General features: G+C 46.3%; 1 protein-coding gene across 8 annotated transcripts in view; it reads left to right on the forward strand.

Annotated features, from left to right (window-relative positions):
* The window catches only part of ATP9B (ATPase phospholipid transporting 9B (putative)), a 155,698-nt gene that overhangs the window by 60,741 nt on the left and 76,992 nt on the right, over positions 1-17,965 (forward strand). For 6 of the 8 annotated variants that reach the window (XM_031441712.2, XM_031441713.2, XM_031441714.2 and 3 more), the window contains 3 exons: positions 2,499-2,579; positions 9,515-9,590; positions 10,980-11,056. In XM_031441712.2, the coding sequence (XP_031297572.2) occupies positions 2,499-2,579; positions 9,515-9,590; positions 10,980-11,056 (234 nt within the window). Of the gene's footprint in view, positions 1-521; positions 1,824-2,498; positions 2,580-9,514; positions 9,591-10,979; positions 11,057-17,965 lie in introns of those variants that run through there. The other 2 variants (XM_064480459.1, XM_064480458.1) reach the window with 2 other exon arrangements.

The raw sequence follows: 17,965 nt of genomic DNA on the forward strand, positions 1-17,965 counted from the left end.
TGGTTTCTGACTCCTTGCGGACACCTCCCAATCAGGAGAGAAGCTCTGCTCCCTCACCTAACAGTGCAGAGGTGGGCGGTCCATGCCGAGGGGGCAGCTCTGTCCTTGTCCCCAAGTGACCTTCAACGCTGCCGAACCCTTGCCAGCATGGGGGCCACGGCCCTGTCCTACTCCCCCCTAAAGTGAGCCGCGTGGGGAGGGGTGGCTGTGCGGAGGGCAGAGGGTGGTGTTCCTTAGGGGCCGCGTGCCCCTCTCCAGCCGGGCAGTTCTGTTTTTAAGAGGTGGTGGAGGGGAGCCTGTCACGCCGCTTCTGCACTGGGTTTCCCTCCGAGTACCTCTGACCGTCCTGCACTTCGCAGCGGGTGGCGGGCTCGAAGGCTCTTCAGTCGGTCCTCCTGAGGACTTTATGGCCGTCAGCGCTGTGCTGTTTAGAGCTGTTGCTGTAGGAGTCAGTTCTTTCCCATTTGCTCTTCAAGGGACTTGAAGCAGCTTGAAGACTTGCGTGTTCCCTACCAGGATTTAAAGCAGGGAGTAAGTGAAATGTACACTCAGAACAGCAGACGTGTCTTCCAGGAGTGAGGGAGGCCGTGTCATGGTTAGCCTGTGGCCTGTTTCCTGTTGAGACTGTTTTCGGTAAGTGCTGGAGCTGGACATACTGCCCAGCAGTCCGGGCCCCCGGGTGGAGGGGCGCTGACGAGGGGGCCTCTGGGGGCCGCCCGGGAGCCCGCAGCCACCCTGCCTTCCCCCGGCAGGACCCATGAAACAGCAGCGCAGCTCTGTCTATTGTAAGAATTCGTCTTCCACGTGAATATGGGTCTTGTGTTCTTGTTTCTTCATGTGTCTGGAAGTGTGGACTGTATCTTCAACATCACTGATAATTGTAGAGACTCTGGATTTTATGATGTTCTTCTGAAGAGCATTGGTTTCTGTTTGGTTTTGTTTTCACTGTAGTTAACCTGGCTGAAGTCAGATGCCCGGCCCCGTCTCCCCTGCAGTGGGGAGCGGTGCAGGTCTTGTTCGTTTCTTCCAGCTCAGCTTGACTGCGTGACCGCTGCCTGTGCGCGGGATGTCTGGGGCTCAGAAAGAGAGGGGACACAGAGCCTCGGGCCCCTCCGGAGGCTCTCCTTGCTGGGTCCCCGTCTCCCCGCTTACTCTTTGGCTGCTGTGGTCGCCCCAGTCTCTGGCCTCTGTTTTCCACGTCTGGAAGTCTGCTTTTCTGAGTTAGCAGCCTTGAGACAGAACCAAAACAAAATGAATAACTAAAACAAAACGTATGAAAATGGCAAACTCTCTGTATCAGGGTCCTCAGGACCACACCCACTTTTGATGGGCCTCAAGGGGGCTCCTAGGACTCGGCATGCAGTCCTGCTCTCAGCCTCGACTTTCTCCAGTGGAAGGGTGCAGAGCGCAGTCAGCAGAGAGAGCAGGTGCGTGGGGTGAAGTCTCAGGAAACCAGACCGAGCGGCCAGACTTTACTCCTGAGGGACTCACACAGGACACGTTGAATTCCCCCAGCAACGAGCAGGAACACGTGCGGAGTGGTGTCCCCCAGGGCGCATCTGGGGCTGCCCCACGCTTCCAGCTCTGACGGTGGAGGCTGGGAGCGAGTACAGTGAACCCTTCCCTTGAGCAGTGAAGGGCTGGGGCACGTGTAACTTAGGCTTGGCCCTCCTTTGTACGCGTGGTGTTTACTTCTGGAAAAAATCCCTGTAGAAATGGATCAGCACTCAGCCTGCGTTGTTCCAGGGTCAGCCGTATTTAGAAGTATGCAGCGGGATCTGAGTAACCGTCACAACTCCACATATGTTTTATGAAGCCATTGAGTAAGTCCCTAGATTTGGTGGGTATGTTTTTATTTCGGCAGCTACTGCCTTTGCTGTAAACTAGCGGTCTGCGCTCCTTAAGGCCAGGAGGACGGTGCCTTCCTCCCACGCACCCGAGCCGTGTCCCCATAACCTGTGTTTGTACCCTTGCACGGGAGGACTCGACTGTTCACACATCACGGCTGCTTTCATAGAATTAATTTTGAAGCAGGAAAGACATGCTTTCGGTTACTTCATTAATTGGCAGCATGTAACAGTTTAAACAGGTCTCCAGAGATGAGTTCTTAAGTGCCTTATTTTAATTATGAGAGTATGTTTGCTGGTCCAGCTAGTTGAGTTTTTAAAACTATATATAATTTTATTAAAACAATAGAAGTTATGTTAAATGAAAAATGTATTTATAATCATGGGGCAGCCCAAGTGCTGTGTATTTTATAAGCATCTCCCAGTTGCTTTTGACACAGCCTGTTACGGGGTGGCGGTTGTCCACTGGAATCAAAAGTCCCTGCACCTCTGTTGAGCTTAAAAATTGTCATAGTGTTGGGCACAAACTATAAGAAACTCAACTATTACTTTTGATAAGTAATATATGAAAAATACTAGTTGGTAACTGGGACATTTCCAAGGGATGTTGTTTGGTTATGATGTGACTAATTTGGGTATTTTGTGTTCCAGGACCTGTTTTCTATCAACGCTTACGTTTATGCTCAGAAGCCGCAACTGGATATTCATAGTTTTGAAGGCACGTTCACCAGGGTGAGTCTCATCTTTTGTTAACATAACCATATGCCTTGTGTGTGTTAAGTTAAAAGTAATAAATCTTTATTTTGAAAGAGTAATTAAATCAAGAATCCGCTTCAACAAGTTTTGAACTAAAAAGTGAAAACCTAGAGAATGTGTCAAGTTCTTAAATTTTCCAACATCAGGTATCTCTCTGGGCTCCGTTCAGTACAGTTTTCCTGTTTTTTAGCACTTTTGCTCTTGTTACACTCTTATGGGTGGTGAGATGACGTAATTCGGCGGTCTTGGTCTTGGTCTTGGTGATACTTGGTGCACTCGCGCGTCCACGTCATGTCCTGGTCTGTGTCGCCTGGTCGGGTGGACGTGCGTGTGTGCGTGTCTGTTTCCTTGTAACACAAGTCCGTTTCCTTCTGCGTTCTTCTCACTGTTAGGGTGTTTGGCTGCAGCTTGAAGTCCCCCCACCCTGAGTATTTCATAGGATTTGGAGCACTCAGTAACTTTCGATTTTCACAGCCTATGCTGATAGTGTAAGTGACTTACAATACTTAAGGGGGTTTAATACATGGTATAGTTTATTTCTAATTGCTGCATTTATTTTAAAAAGATTTCCGGTGATCCAGTCAGCTTTGTCTCCCTCCTGGTCTCATACAAGGCTTGGTGAGCAGCTGTCACCACTTGGGAGAACTTCACCAAGGGGCACGCTGTGTGCCAGGTGACGTGTGGGCTGCGGGCTGTGGGCCACGGGCTGTGGGCACGGGCACTGCTCTGTAAGCGTTCCCTCGGGGGCTGCAGTGATGGTATATGCGCAGGACGGCCGCGGGAGCCTGCGGGAGGGCGGGGTCCTGGCGGTAAGTGCCTTGTAATGGGCTCTGGAAAACTCAGATCTTTTTGTGCTTTTGCAAAAGTATTTTTGAAAAAAAAAAAGGGCATATGAGAGAAAAAGTCTTACAAAAGAGGGAGCACCTTTAGTACAGTAAATTCAGAGTTACTAACCGCTGTTAGTACTTTGGAATTCTATTTGCTTCTTCCTTTCTGTTCCCCAGATTTATATTGCCTGTTATTTGCTTAAAGTTTTGGAAATGTTTGCTGGACAGGGTGTCAGAGGGTGAGAGCAAACGAGAAATGGGGCTGGAAACACCCAGACTGTAGAGCACAGTGACATGGAGGGTGTGTGGCTGCACGTGTGTGTGACTGTGTGGCTGTCTGACTGGGTGTGAGACCAGGTGTGTGTGACTGTGTGTGGCTGGCCGGCTGTGTGACGGTTGTGTGAGCGAGTGTGCAGGGGTGGGGAGGGAGGACGGGACGGACGGCTGGACTTGATCCTGGAGGTCTTTTCAAAAGAAGGAAGAAGCCATTTACAGATTTTCAGCCTAGGAGAGAAATGATAATACTGGTGTTTGTGAAAGATTCCCCTGGATCCCTGGTCCCCATGGGATAGTGGCAGCCACCTGAATTTACGTCCTCACGGCCTCCCCAGAGTGCACAGGCCAGCTGCGGTGGCAGCCGGGGTCACCTGTGGCTCGTGCGGGCAGCACGGGTGAGAAGGGAGATACTGCAGACTTCCGTTCAGTGCGGGCGGAGACGTCTCCAGATGGGCAGTCTGCTCTAGAGACGGGACAGCAGAGGAGAAAGGGGTTCGTGGGGGTCCTGACTTCATCAGGGCTTCTTAGTTCATTTCAGACACATTCGCCTTGTATGAATTATTGCAAGTTCTTAATAATTCTTTGCCTTCATTTGATATTCCTAACACTGTTTTGATTCACTCATTTTACATCAATCTTGAGTTCTAGATTATTTCAGATGGAAAATCTTTGTTTTCTGTACCTTTTTCAAAAAGGAGGAAAGAAAAAACCATGCTAAATAACTAGTTTTGTAACTGGAAAATAGAATTTACTTTAATTACCAAAATATCAACTGAACATTTAAAAAAGTGATACTTGCTTATATTCCTTTTTTGTACTGTGATATGCAGAGGAGAAAACAAATGTTTCTTTTGATTTAGCCTATGTAATTAAGTAAGAATCAGAGCAAATTAATTCAGATGTCCTGTGGCAGTAAATGTACTGTTTATTTTATTGTCCATGCAGAATTGAATGCACAAGCACATTGTGATTAATATCTGCTCCTACTTACCTTAAAACAATGTCACGGCTACCTAAATTGTTGACTGTATGACATTTTGTGTTATATGATTCACATTATTATTCTTGGTATCATTAATTTTGCTTATTCTTCAAGACAGAGCTATTCTCTCTAAAGCTTGGAGTTCATAACTATAGCCACTTCTGAAATACTGGCAGTATTCGTGGTCATTTAACATCATATTCCCATTTAATCTTTTTATGATGCATTTTGTACTGTAATGTCTTCTGTAAACCATAGCACACTTATCATTGTTCATGTCTTTTCCAGTCAAAATACTCCCCTTTATAAAACGTATCCCTGTTGTTTGTTAACTAGGGTACACTACTGAGAAAGCAGCTTGAAATGGTAACATTTTGCATTCTCCCTCCTCGAAGCAAATTTTATCTTTTCAAACTATATAACATTAAGGAGAAAGAAATGCAGAGAGAAAGGTATTTAGAGGTAATTTTCCATCTTCCCAGTCTTTATTCTGTACTATATGAGATTGGTAAAGAACTTTTACAATAATTTTCTCAATATTAAAAAAACGTTTAGTGTTTAAAGTCCATTATTATTATCACAGAATGAAAAGGGAGCTGCATAGATCCTGTGTATTCTTCAACAAGTCATTGTGCTAGAATTACAGAACGCAGTCATGTGGTGAAATAGTTCTATTAGAAGTAGTGGCAGAACCAGCTTAGATTTCTGAAACTAAACTACAGAATCTCTCACTTGTAGTTCAGAAAGCCGTAAAAAAATTCATGTTCTTTAATGCCATTATTCCTCCTGGAGTTCGACACAATGGGGAAACAATAAACTAAAAGACATGCATGTGTTAATTTTTAAATTTCCATATTAAGGGAACTGTAGGGAGGGTTTAAAACTAGGAAAATCACCTCGTATGATTCCGCTTATATGTAGAATCTAAAATATGATGCAAATGAACTTACTTATGGATCAGAAAAACGCTCTAGACATGTGATCACCAAAGGGGAAAGGGAGTGGGGGAGGGGTAGATTAGGAGTTTGGGATTAGCAGATACAAACTACTGTCCATAAAGCAGGTAAACAACAAGGACCTACTGTGTAGAGCAGGGAGCTATATTCAGTATCCTGTAATAAACCATAGTGAAAAGAACATGGAAAAGAATATATATGTATGTGTATATATATGTGGATGTATATATATAATGTATGTATATATACAACTAAATCACTTTGCTGTACACCAGAAACTAACATGACATTGTGAGTCAACTGTACTTTAGTACAAAGTTAAGAAAAAAAATAAACTAGTGGAATGATGCTGGTTTGCTCTCTTGTGGTCAGGGGATCACTGGCGCTGCAGGCAGGGCGGCCCAAAGGAGCTCCTGAAGGAAAGGGCACCCGGAGCACTAGCAGGCCACTGCCTCCGTGCTTGGGCCCGCGCAGGGCCGTTAGACGCGGAGGAGCGGGCCCCTCTCTGCTGTTCTCACGTGTGTTCTCTTCCTGGACAGAGGCAGTGCCTGTGCTGTGCCAGGTGCTCAGGTCAGGGTCAGTGCCATGGTCAGACAGCCCACAGTCTGCAGGGACAGCTGAAGACAGGAAGGGCTGTGATGCAGTGAGAGTAATTCAGAATTCATATTAGGGAAGGATTTTATTTGTTTTGTGCCTTAAACGACAAACCCAGCAGTTTGGCGGGACTTATCCCAGTTACGCACTCAGTTTGCTGGGTCGCGGCTTAAACTCCTGCATTGATGTACAGTTACAGCATGTGCCGTCTGGACTCTATTTAGGAGCTAAGCATGAGGGTGTTTCAGCCTTCTCTCTCCAGCAGTGCTTATCCAAGGTAGGTTCTAAGACCACCTCTGTGATGAGTCAGAAATTGATCATTTCATTTCAGTCGTAAATTGAAGTACAAAATAGTTAATGCAGAGAGATCACCAACTTCTCTCTTCTAAAAGTCGATGCTTTGTCCTGTAAAACCATTAAAGGCAAAGGGAATACTCAGTTTTCCTGGATTATCTGGTTCTGAGTCGGGCAGTTCTGTGCCTTGCCCTTGAGCAGCTACTTTGGCTGTGAGCACAGGGAGCCCAAGGCGAGGGCTGGAGTGAGCTGGCGTACCGCAACGACCGGCGGTGGTGCGGGGGCCGCGGAGCAAGAGCTTGATTGATGCCGCCTGCGTTTGGAAATTTGAAAATACGTACGATTAAAATGGTTAAAGGTACTGCGAATTGTACAGCCTCTCATCCTAAATGTGAACAGTGGTATAGTCTCTTGGCTTTTCATCTTCAAATTGTTTCCCATCTACATACATATTTACATTGGGATAATATAAGCCTTATTTTTCCCACTTACATTATATATTTCCTCAGTGTTTTGTATATTAATGCAGCTATATAATTATCATTAGATTTTTTTAAGCTAAAACTACTGAATGCAGCAAAGTAAAACATATTTTACTTGACAAACTGTAATTGGAAGAAGTAACTCCTAAGGGAATTTAAAGTGAAGACAAGTGTGCGTCTGTCTCCATGGGCAGAGATGGGCCACGTGCTGGTGTCAGCGTGGGGAGCAGACAGAACCTTTATTCAAGGGCCACCCGTGCGGCTCCTGCGTTTCAGACCCGGTTTACGTGCTGTCATTTACAAGACTTGCTGGTGTGTCCTTTTCTTGGGCACCGTTGCACTGCTACCTGCCTGTACATCCGTCATTTCTGCGTGCATCTTCACTCCCACACTGAGCCAGGAACTGCTTAGCTGAAAGGCTGTCTTAATTCTTCTCAGAGCTACAGCTTCTAACACAGGGCTTGGTGTGTATTTAGATACCAAATGCATGTTTGAATTAATTGGGTGAATTCTCCTATTTACAGATGGTACAGTGAAGGCACAGTTAAAAGAAACACCAGTCTTGAAATCCATTGTTTTTTAAGAAATTGCACCCCATGGTGACCAGAAAGGAAACAGCTATAGAATATACATAGAAGGAAGTGAGGAGGGAATTTATTTATGGTGATTTATCTTCATTGAAATCTTTGTTTCTCCACGTGGCTCTGAGGACGATCCAGTAGCCTTTTATCTCGACCTGCGGGACCCCCTGAGCACTTCCTGCAGGGACGCTCCCGTGGTCCCCAGCTCTCAACTTGAGTTCATCTGGGAACGTCCTGATTTCTCCCTTACCTTTGAAGGACGGTTTTTCTGGGTTCAGGGTTCTCGGTTGATCAGTTCTTTTCCTTTTAGCACTTGGCTGTGCTGGTGCACTGTCTTCTGGCCTCAGAGTCTCTGATGAGAATCTGCTGACGGTTTTATTGAGGATCCTTGTACGTGATGATTTGTTTCTTTCTTGCTGCTTTCAAGATTCTTTCTTTGTTCTTGACTTTGAAAGTGTAATTGTAATGTGTCTCGGTGTGGGTCTCTCAGTTCATTTTACTTGGATGTGATTGAGCTTCTTGGATGTTTACATTCATGTCTTTCATTAACTTTGGGGACTTTTCAGCCATTATTTTTTCTAATATTCTCTCTGCCCCCTTTCTTTTCTTTCTTCTGAGATTTTCACAATGCATATATTGGTTTGGCTTGTGCTGTCCTGTGGATCCCTTAGGTCCTTTCAGTTTTCTTTCTTTCTCTTTCTTCCTTCCTTCCTTCCTTTCTTTTCCTTTCTTCCTATTTCTCAGACTTAGTAACTTCCATAGTAACGTCCTGCTTTCAAGTTCAGTAACTTCTGCCTGCTCAAAACTGCCTTGAATCCCTTTTGTGAATTTTGCATTTCAGTCATTGTGCTCTTCAGCTCTTAAATTCCTTTTGGTTTCTGTTCAGGTTTTCTGTCTCTTCATTCACATTTCCATTCTGTTCATGCATCATTTTATTTACTTGCAACACATCTTTATGTCTTTGAACATCTTTAACATTTTTCTTTTAAAGTCTGTCAGTTTCATCAGGTGTTTTTCGGGGGTAGTTTCTGTTGGTTTATATTTTTCCTTTGAAGGATTGTACTTTCTGTTTTTAGTGCCTTATTTTTTTGTTGAACACAGTACTTTTGAATATAATAATGTGGTGGCTCTAGAAGTTAAAACTAGGATTTGATGGGTTTTTGTCATTGTTTTTCTTTATTGTTTTTTGGCTGTTGTAAGCTCTGTCTGTGTTGAGGATCAGCCTGAGGTGTAAACTTAATGTCTTATATCTTTTCTGAGCCATTCCTTGGGCATGTGTGGTCATTTTCTATTTTTTCACATATATGCAGTTATTTTTGAGTGTCACAGTCTTTAATGTCTGGTCATGACAGGGGAAAAGGGGGGAAGAGGGTATAGAAAGGCACTTCCGCTTGTTGGGGAGGGGTCGGAACAGTGGGGGGAGGTGTAGCAGCAGTGGGCGCCTGCCCCTTTGGCTGCACCTCTGTGGTCAGAAGCCACAATCAGCATCAGAGCACAGAGTCCTGATATTTGGAGGACAGGGTCCTTTCTGCCCCCCTGGTTCCTGCAGGCTGCTCCAGACCCACATGCACAGCCTCCTGCTGTGCGGCTGGGGTGGGTGTGTAGGTGTCCCTGTGCTGAGACCCGACATGGACCAAAGTCGACTGTTCTTCCCCTGGAACTTGCAAGCCTGCAGGCGACCCCAGAGTTAGTTACAGCACAGATTCTGTCCGGGTGAGGAGCCGTCCGGGGGGCTGCCTGCTCTGCCGTCGCCCCAGAGTCCTCTGTCCACACCCCTGTCTTTGCCCCGTGTCGCCTTTTCGCTGCTCGTCAGTTGGATCCAGCTTGTGGACTTGTTTTTTACACTGTAGATATCTGAGGTATGAGTAACTAAAAAGTTGCTAATCTGTGTTTTTTTTCCCATTTCTCTCCCTAAACAGGAAGATAGTGACCCCCCGATTCATGAGAGTCTCAGCATAGAAAATACCCTGTGGGCAGGCACGGTCGTCGCCTCGGGTAAGAAATAAGCTCGATTCCTGGCATGAATTCTCACATGTAGGTGATGCTTTGTGTTTTCAGTGACTCCAGACAAGCGTTTCTCCAGATGCTTTGCTTTACATAGTGTTGTCATGCATGTAGTAGTGGTCTGTGTGCTGAGCACATGCGTCGTCTGGGCAGTGGGCTTGGACGGTATGTGAAGGTGGCATTCGTGCCCTTCGTGTCAGCTTTGGTGCCGACTGGGGCTTGCCCTGCTTTCAGGAGCGCAGTGAATGTGAGCCTCACAGCTTTCCCTGGGACACACTAGGAAGGGGGGAAAGGAAATGCTTGTTCTGGACAAGACAGATGTGTGACCCTGCAGATGTCAGTGCTGAGCAGTGCTTGGCGCCTTCTGTCTCCTGGGCGTGGTGGGGTGGGGTGTGCAGTGCGCGGCCTCGTTGTCGCACAGCCCCGCTGATCACTGAGGTTGCTCTTGCGCCACGGATCCTGACTTAGGCCTCACTCAGTCCCACACGTTAAGTCAGTGCGACAGCAGAGTTTTTGTAGTCACTAGAGTTAATTCTGCAGTGGTTGATTTCAGTGAATACTGTAGATACAGTATTCTTCCTTCTCTTAATTGTATTGCGAAATTTGTAATTGTAATTGTAATTGCAAAAATTGGGGAGAGCAGTTCCGCAGAGGAGCAGCTGCAGACAGAGCCCCAGTGTGACAGCTGATGCCCGAAGGCGAGTGGCTCCGGGCTGGGCCTCTGCCGCCTGCAGGTCGCTGTAGGGTGTTTTCCTGTTCTTTTCTCTGACGCTTGATAGACCGCAAAATGATCATTTCTTCTTGACGTGTACAGTTAGAAGACCATGCTTTCAGGAGACATGAATAAAAGAAACTTACTAAATTCAAAATTAAATATTGTTTTTACAGTATTTCTCGTGTGTGTGAATTGCACGTGTGCTGAGGTGTCAGCGCAGGCTCTTAGGCCTGATCGTGCTGACTCCGCACAGGGCAAGGGCGTCTCAGACTTGTGCAGAGGAGCCGGCCCACCTGGTACCTCTTGGCTTGAGATTAGAGGAGGAGTTTGGTCAGTCAAGTGTGTAGATCTCGTCATGTGACTTCAGGGTTAGAGTTACCACTTCAACAGACAGTAGTAAACAATGTCGCGATTTCTGTCCTCACTGAAAAGGATGTTAGCACATTGTCTCATGTTGTAAGTAGGTAAATTAGTATCGCTTAAGAAGTCAGTCGTAAGTTGAGATTACATTTTCTTGAACTATCCAAGTTAAATGTGCTGTTGGATAATTTTATATAAAGTTAAATGATGTAATAATACTTTCCGTCACAATCATTAGTTAGAAAGTGTTACCTCTGTGCTTACCCTTCAAGTATCTGTGTAAGGCCCACTTTTGTGTTTTGCAGGTACTGTAATAGGTGTTGTCATTTACACTGGAAAAGAGACCCGAAGTGTAATGAACACATCCAATCCAAAAAGCAAGGTAGGCTGGACTGAGCATCGGCTGCTTTAATGGACTTGCTCTGCCTTTCGGTGAGAAAGTGGGTGTGGTTCTGAGGGCTCGTTCACATCAGCTTCTGTGTAACAGAGTGTCAGAAATGCTGCTGGTTTAGGCTGTGAATTCTCTGTGTAACAGCATGCTGGTACTGAAGGATTTCCAAAAGTATTTTTTCTTGGTTAATCAGAGCTTTATATGTCTCTTAAATTTTTATTGTTGTATATGTAATTTGTCCACAATTCAGCAGTCAATTATGGGTCCTTTAATTTCTCTTCAATCTATTTATTTTACAATTTGCACTCTTTATTTTTACGTTGATGGTTCATTTTTAAAGTAAGGGAATCTATATTAATGTTTTGTGGTATTTAATTTGATAGTATTATATTGTTAAACTAGTTTTATTGAAGTTATTTCTGTTTCAGAAGCATATTGGAAACCAGATTTTGGTTTAAAAACTGCTTGATTATGCTCCTGTTATGGTCCTAGATTGTTATTTATGCAGTCAACGTGTGTGCAAGTTAAATCAGACAAAAAGTTAGCTTGAATTCTCAGTAGTTATTTTTTGAATAGCACATTTTGTATGATCGCGTCATGATGCATGCTGATGTCCACTGAATGAGACGCTCTTTCTGACTGAGCACGCACTCGGCTTTATTTGAAACACAGTCTGAGTGTATCTGAGCGAGCAGAACATCCTCTCACGGAGGCCCACCTTGCTTTGTGCATAATCAATGGGGAAAGTTGTCTTCTGCAGGAGATTTTATACCAAAGCAACAGAAATGAAATAATTCTTTGAAAAGATGCTGTTTAGGACAAGATGTATTCCATTTTGGGGGCTAAATACTATTTAAAAAAATAGTCAACCTTCAGAAACTAGGAAAGCATCCCTGACCCGTGACGGCCCGGGCCGTCTGCAGGGCCGCCGATAGCACTGCCCGTGCTCGCTGTCCGGAGAGCGTTCTGGCTCGCCTTCCACGGGTGCGCGAGCTGTCCCAGTGGGCCTGATGGAAATTCACACCTCTGCGTTCTTTGTGCCGTGAGCAGCAGCCCTCAGCGGAGCCGGGGCCGCCTGGAGCTCGAGCCGGCAGCCCGCGGTGCCAGGGATGGGGCCCCTCGACGTGGGCCTGCTTCCCTCTCAGGCGGGCTCCAGCTCGATATGGAGGCCTACGTGTCCATCAGGGGGCACCTAAGGAGAGAAATAAAACCTCTAAGTTTGTGCATATCATTAAATCTTTCTAAGTGTTAAATGCCAGCTGTATAAGAACAAAATCCAGGAGAAGGTTACAGGCATGCTACAGTGGGCAGAAAGCTGCAGATGCAGCTTATCCGGGGGACGTCTGGCACCTGTTGGTTGGAAGGTGTGTGACAGCTCAGCCCTCAGCGGCAGGGAAGACAAGTGATGGCTCACCGTCTGTGGGACAGCAGTGTCTGTCTGCTGTAGCTTACCAAACTGGCGGGCTGCTGGACCGAAGAACCAACAGTAAATATATAAGATGTTTGGAATCATTTGCCCGAGTTTCACTGGATGTCTTCAGGGAGGCAGCACTGTTCCTAACACCCCATTCTGAGGGCCATCCTGTGCCTAGAATGTCTATGGGGACCAAGATTAAACACTAAAATATTGTTAGATGGAGGAACATTCTGAGTAGAGAGACATCCTGAAGGCTGCTTTCCAGGTTAGAGGGCTTCCCCTCAGTCTCCCTGGGGACAGGTGAGGCAGCGTGGCGGGGTCAACTCAAATTTGAAAATTCTATTTTAAAACTTTGAACAAATCAAAAGTTTTTATTACTAAGCAGTTACTTTTATAATAATATTTGGTGGAAGTTTAAATTATAAGGAATGTAACTTGAGTAACGGACTGCTTTATAAAAAACCGAGCTTGAGATATATTTAATAAGATGATACTTGATTACATTTAAGAGTGAAAAAACATTCTTACAGGAGGTTAAGAAAAATCAGTTGTGACAGGTTACCATTTTCACGCCATTCATAATAATAAGTTGCTCAGAGCAAGAACGTCAGGATGAAATGATAACACAAATTGCTTCGCGCAGTTATTGTAACCCTTCGGGCGTATTGATTTGAGTTTCTAATAGAAACTTGCTTTCATCAGATGTCTTGCTGACAGACAGACAGGTGACACGTGCCATTATGTGCATTAGAGCTGCTGCTCTTGTCTGAGTTGCCGTAAAGGCATTTTCAGATAACAGAGCAAAGTAGAGCCAGCTGTGGTGCAGTTTGCACGTTGAAGCCTCAGAGCTCTCTTGGAGAATAGCTCTTATTTTGAAAGGGGGAGTTTATTAATATTTTAAAGGTTGTGTTGATTTATATTAAAATATTACAGTAAAAAGACTTATCCTCTCTTCTTGTGGTTGCATTCAGTCATAGCACCCCTTAATTATAATAGTTGCCTTCTTGAGTAGTAAAATGGTTTTGGATTTAAATGCTTGTTTATAGGTGTGATTGTGTATTTTATAGAAGAGCTACATTGTGTAGAAGATAGTATTACAGTCTACACAGGTAGGAAAGACCCTGGGGGTGCTGCTTTTGGATAACTGTTACTAATATTAACAAGTCATTGTGCTTCAAATCTCGTCAGGAAAAGATTAAGTCAGGAAATAAACTGACAATGAAGTAATGGAGTAGCATGTAGACCGGACCAGGCGTGGCCCTCGGGTGTGCCGCCGCACGCTTCTGTCTGGCAGCTGCTCAGTTGCAGGCGTGGCTCTGCGACAGCAGTGTGGAGATCAGTAAACTCGTAGCTTCAGGGAAGCAGTGAAGAGGTGAGGTGCTGAATGAAGAAGCAGGCCTAGAGATAACCTCTGGGACAGGATGTGCCACCAGGGTGTCAGCAGAGACTGAAACCGGAAACCCTGGACTCAGTCTCCAAATGCCTTTAAATATGAATTTGCTTATGAAGCAGGTGTTCCAGATAGGAAACACGGAGTATACGTTATGTAAGGTAAATACTCTGAATCCCTGGGGAGACTTAGTTTTACACACAGGTCTGAACGAGACGGGCTTGCTGATATTTGTGTGTTATGTAGCTGAATGGTAGTATGTCATCGTTTCTGAGCTGTACGCCTGAATTCCGTCATCAGATTCTTAACAGAGAAGCATGGTTTATTTAGGAAGCAGACCCGTATTTTTGTAATTGCCTTTGTTTTCTTTAACCCTTGCTTCCTTGTCCTGAGGCCATTAAGCCTGTTAGAAATTTGTGCGACTTGTGATGACTTTCTTTTCATGACGTCTCCATCTTAATTTCTATGAACTTGCAGAGCTAAGTATTTGTTTCTCCCGGATTGTCCTGAAGCATTTCTGGTGAAAGCCTTTGTGGGTGAGTTAAGCGTGGCCTGAAGTGTCCAGTGAGGTGAAAATGAGCAAGCACTGCAACTTGTGAGCGGTCCTGGCGGGCGGTGGACACGGGGGGGGGGGGGGGTGCTGACGTTGTGACGGAGGCGGAAGGGGGAGGTGATGAGACTTGCTGTTGTTCCAGGTTCTCGGAGTGAGTGTCACCGTTCCTGGGGCTGTGCTGGGTCTGTGGTGTAGACGGCCTGTGTCACTGTGCGAACTGGGTCCCTTCATGATCACGGTGAATCGGAAACAGGTTGTGTGCGTGGTGTGGGTTCCAAGAGACTTTGCTGGGGAAAATGTCAAGAAGTCAGCTGGAAGGGGAGGTCACTTGGTCTTACTGTGCCCTGGGAAAGCCTGTGAGGGCAGGGCTTTCGGGCCCCCACCGTGGTCCTCCTTCTTGGACAGAGAAGCCCGTCAGGGAAGGCACTGCTGCCCCTGGCAGGCCACATGGGGTGCCTGTCCTCGGGGCCGCCGCCCGGCGAGGACACCCGGCAGAGTGGGCGGCTGATCCAAGCACAGCCCTTCACCGGGGAGGGCAGCCGAGCCCCGTGCCCGCCGGCTCCTTGTGCGGGAGCCCCCAGCGCACGGCCAGCACCAGCGGCCCCAGTGCGGGGCGGGCCCAGGGCGCGGGGCTGGTCCGTCCTGGCCGCCGTTTCTCTGAGCCGCTGGCGGTGGGCCTGCCCGGGTTGAGGAATTACGTTCTTTTCTTGGGAGCAGCTCATGCTGTTTTCCCCGCAGGATTACTTTCTTCTGAGCAATAATTTACAAATACATACATTCCTCAGAAACAAACCTTGACCACATCTGGGTCCAACTTAATTGTCTTCGTGCATCTGAAATACGTTCTGGATACTAACGGCTTTTTTAAGATTTGATTTACTGACGTTAGAGCAGCAACTGTACCATACCTTCTTTTTTTATAACTGCATTAACTAAACGTGTATGATAAATTTAACATGAAATTGAACTGCTCTCTTCGTCTGTGTAATTAGTGCTGTCAGCTAATAATTACCTTTTGCAAAACTTTAAAATGTATCGTGTGAGTTTGTTTTCCCACTATAATAAGCTGTTAACTGCCTGAGATTTCTTTTTGAGGGGCAGTTATCCACATCAAATATTTCTGAAAAACTAGTTTTTAAACTGCTTAATACCATCAAAATCATTTTTTTTGAGGCCTTGAGTTCAGAAAAAAATTTTTGAACTATTATTTGAACATAATTAGAACACGAAACTTCTATGGGATAAATTACGATGGCGTAGTAAATGTTATTTACCTGTGGGATAAATTAATTACAAGGTAAATTGTAATTGGTGTCCCAAGGTATTTCTTTGTAATATTTTCAAGAGACAGTAGAAAAATGAGCCTAAAGCATATTAGTGAAGGTTAATTTGTTCCCTCCACCAGTGAACAGAGCCTTCAAATTAGAAAGCTTCAGTGAAATAAATTAGTTGAAGTTTAATATTTTTAAACTGTGGTGTCCTGGTGACACCTTGAGAAGAGCCCTGGGTCACGCAGACCGGGCGCTGCAGAGTCCGCCCAGCGTGCCCCTTCCAGGACGCAGTGGCTACTTCAGTCATCACCCAGAGCTGAGTCTAGGACAGCTTCTGCCTGTGACTGAAGAGGAGATGTGATGAGAAGGGCTCTGAGTCTGAGCGTTGATGTAACATTCCCATTGGTGAGTGGTGGTTTGTGCTTTCCACACGTCTGTGGCCAGGTGGCAGGCGTGCTGGTCCCCAGGAGCCTCGGGAGGGCTTGGGTGCTGAAGCCTGACTCCATGTGCACCTTCTGCCCTGGCCACCGCCGCCGCGGGTCTCCTGAGTCCGTGTGGCCTCGGGGCGGGGGATAAACACAGTCTGTAAAGAGATTATATTGGGGCGGGGGGGGGGTTCTGTCATAGAGACGTTTGTCTCCTGTCTCTTTCCCCTCACTTTCTACGTAGTAAACCCTTAATAAATAACTTAACTTGGAGTGTGACTTGCTCCGCTGGCATTAAGGATAGTTGTGTGTGTGTGTGTTTTTTTAATACTTAAAGTGACTTCAAAGTTAATGAGCAGGTTTAGGAAGCTAGGCCTAGAGCTCAAATTTGTGCCTTCTAGCTAGAAGTCATAGCTAGACTTCTGTTAACCCTGCTGTCAGTACTGACGCGAATATAAAGCACTTTTCTTCGCGGCGCGGCGCTGACAGCTGACGCCGTGCTGCAGACAGCCGCCTGACTGCTGCGCTGCCGCGGGACGGACGCAGAAGTAAGTGGGGAAAAGGCACGTGTAACGTTGCCACATCCAGTTCGTTAACCTGTGGAGATGAGCAGCTTGTGCGCCGTATCGTTCAGAGAAGGGTTTGTTTTGTTTGGGGTGAGTGTTTAGCCATTCAAGCAACAGGGTTCTTAAGTTAAAGTCAATAATTTGTTTTTTTTATTACAATTAGAAAAATTGTTTCACAGCCTTAAGATACAGACATGGTCTGAAACACACAAGATAAGAGAACAGAATTTTCATAATGGATCAATTTAAGACGTTTTTAATTCCAAACAATATAAAGAAAAATTGCCCCTTCCAAGGTTTAATTTCAGTCTGAGCTGCTGCGTTTGCCGGAACTTCAGACGAGCGTGATGACATTGCGGCGGCACTGCTTCGGGGGGAGGGCGCGCTTCCCCGCGGCGGCCGTTGGCGCGGTCACTGTGGAGCGCACCTGGACTCCAGAGGAGATGAGACCAAAGCATGGCCCCCAGCTGTTTGGTCAGCAGCCCTCGCCCGAGGCGCGCGCCTGAAGCGTGGGGGCTTTCTGGATAAGGAATCACAACAGTTCTGAAGGGAGCTCATGGTTGCTAATTAAATAAAACAAAAAATAAATAAATAGGCTCTCAGACATTTTAAAGCTCATGTCGCGTGTGCAGTCGCATTTAATACACATTTTGCATCGTTGTGAGGACATGTCACGTGCTAGACAGCAGCTCCTCGTCTGTCCTGCCCTAACTCCGAGCTGGCACCTTGAAGGAAGGAAGGAAGGACGTGGAAGAGCTCCCAGAGCTAGACTGGCGCCAGGACAGGCCGTCCGTGCATGCTCTGTAGGTGGATGCAGGTGGTTTAACTACTGCCCCCTTAAAATGCCTGCGAGTAGTTGAAGAATGAAAACGTTCAGCGTGTTGTCTTGTCAACGCAACACGGTTAGTTTTCAAGCTGAAGTGGAAGTTTCCGGCTGTCGTGCTGCCAGGGCGGTGGGGTCCTTCGCTTGCTGGCCCAGCCCACGTCTGGCTGTTGTCTGATTGCATTCCTGCTGGTTCTGGGGGTTGTGCTGGTCCGGCCGTGAGCTCCTGTTACTGATTCGTGTAAAGGGCCTCTTCCTGTTTATACTCTGTGAGACCAACTCAACCACGTGCATTATGGTTCCTGCTGATAAACTGAGCACAGCCCCTGGGGTCCTTTGGTGTGTCACCCTCTCCCGGGTTCCTGGATGCTGAGCTCCTCCACCCGCACAGCGAGCGCTTCCTGTGTGGTGCTTCGTGCCGAGCAGGAGACACAGGTTCATCCTTCCCTCAAGAA

Source organism: Camelus dromedarius, chromosome 28 (assembly GCF_036321535.1).
Source record: "Camelus dromedarius isolate mCamDro1 chromosome 28, mCamDro1.pat, whole genome shotgun sequence".
Taxonomy (NCBI): domain Eukaryota; kingdom Metazoa; phylum Chordata; class Mammalia; order Artiodactyla; family Camelidae; genus Camelus; species Camelus dromedarius.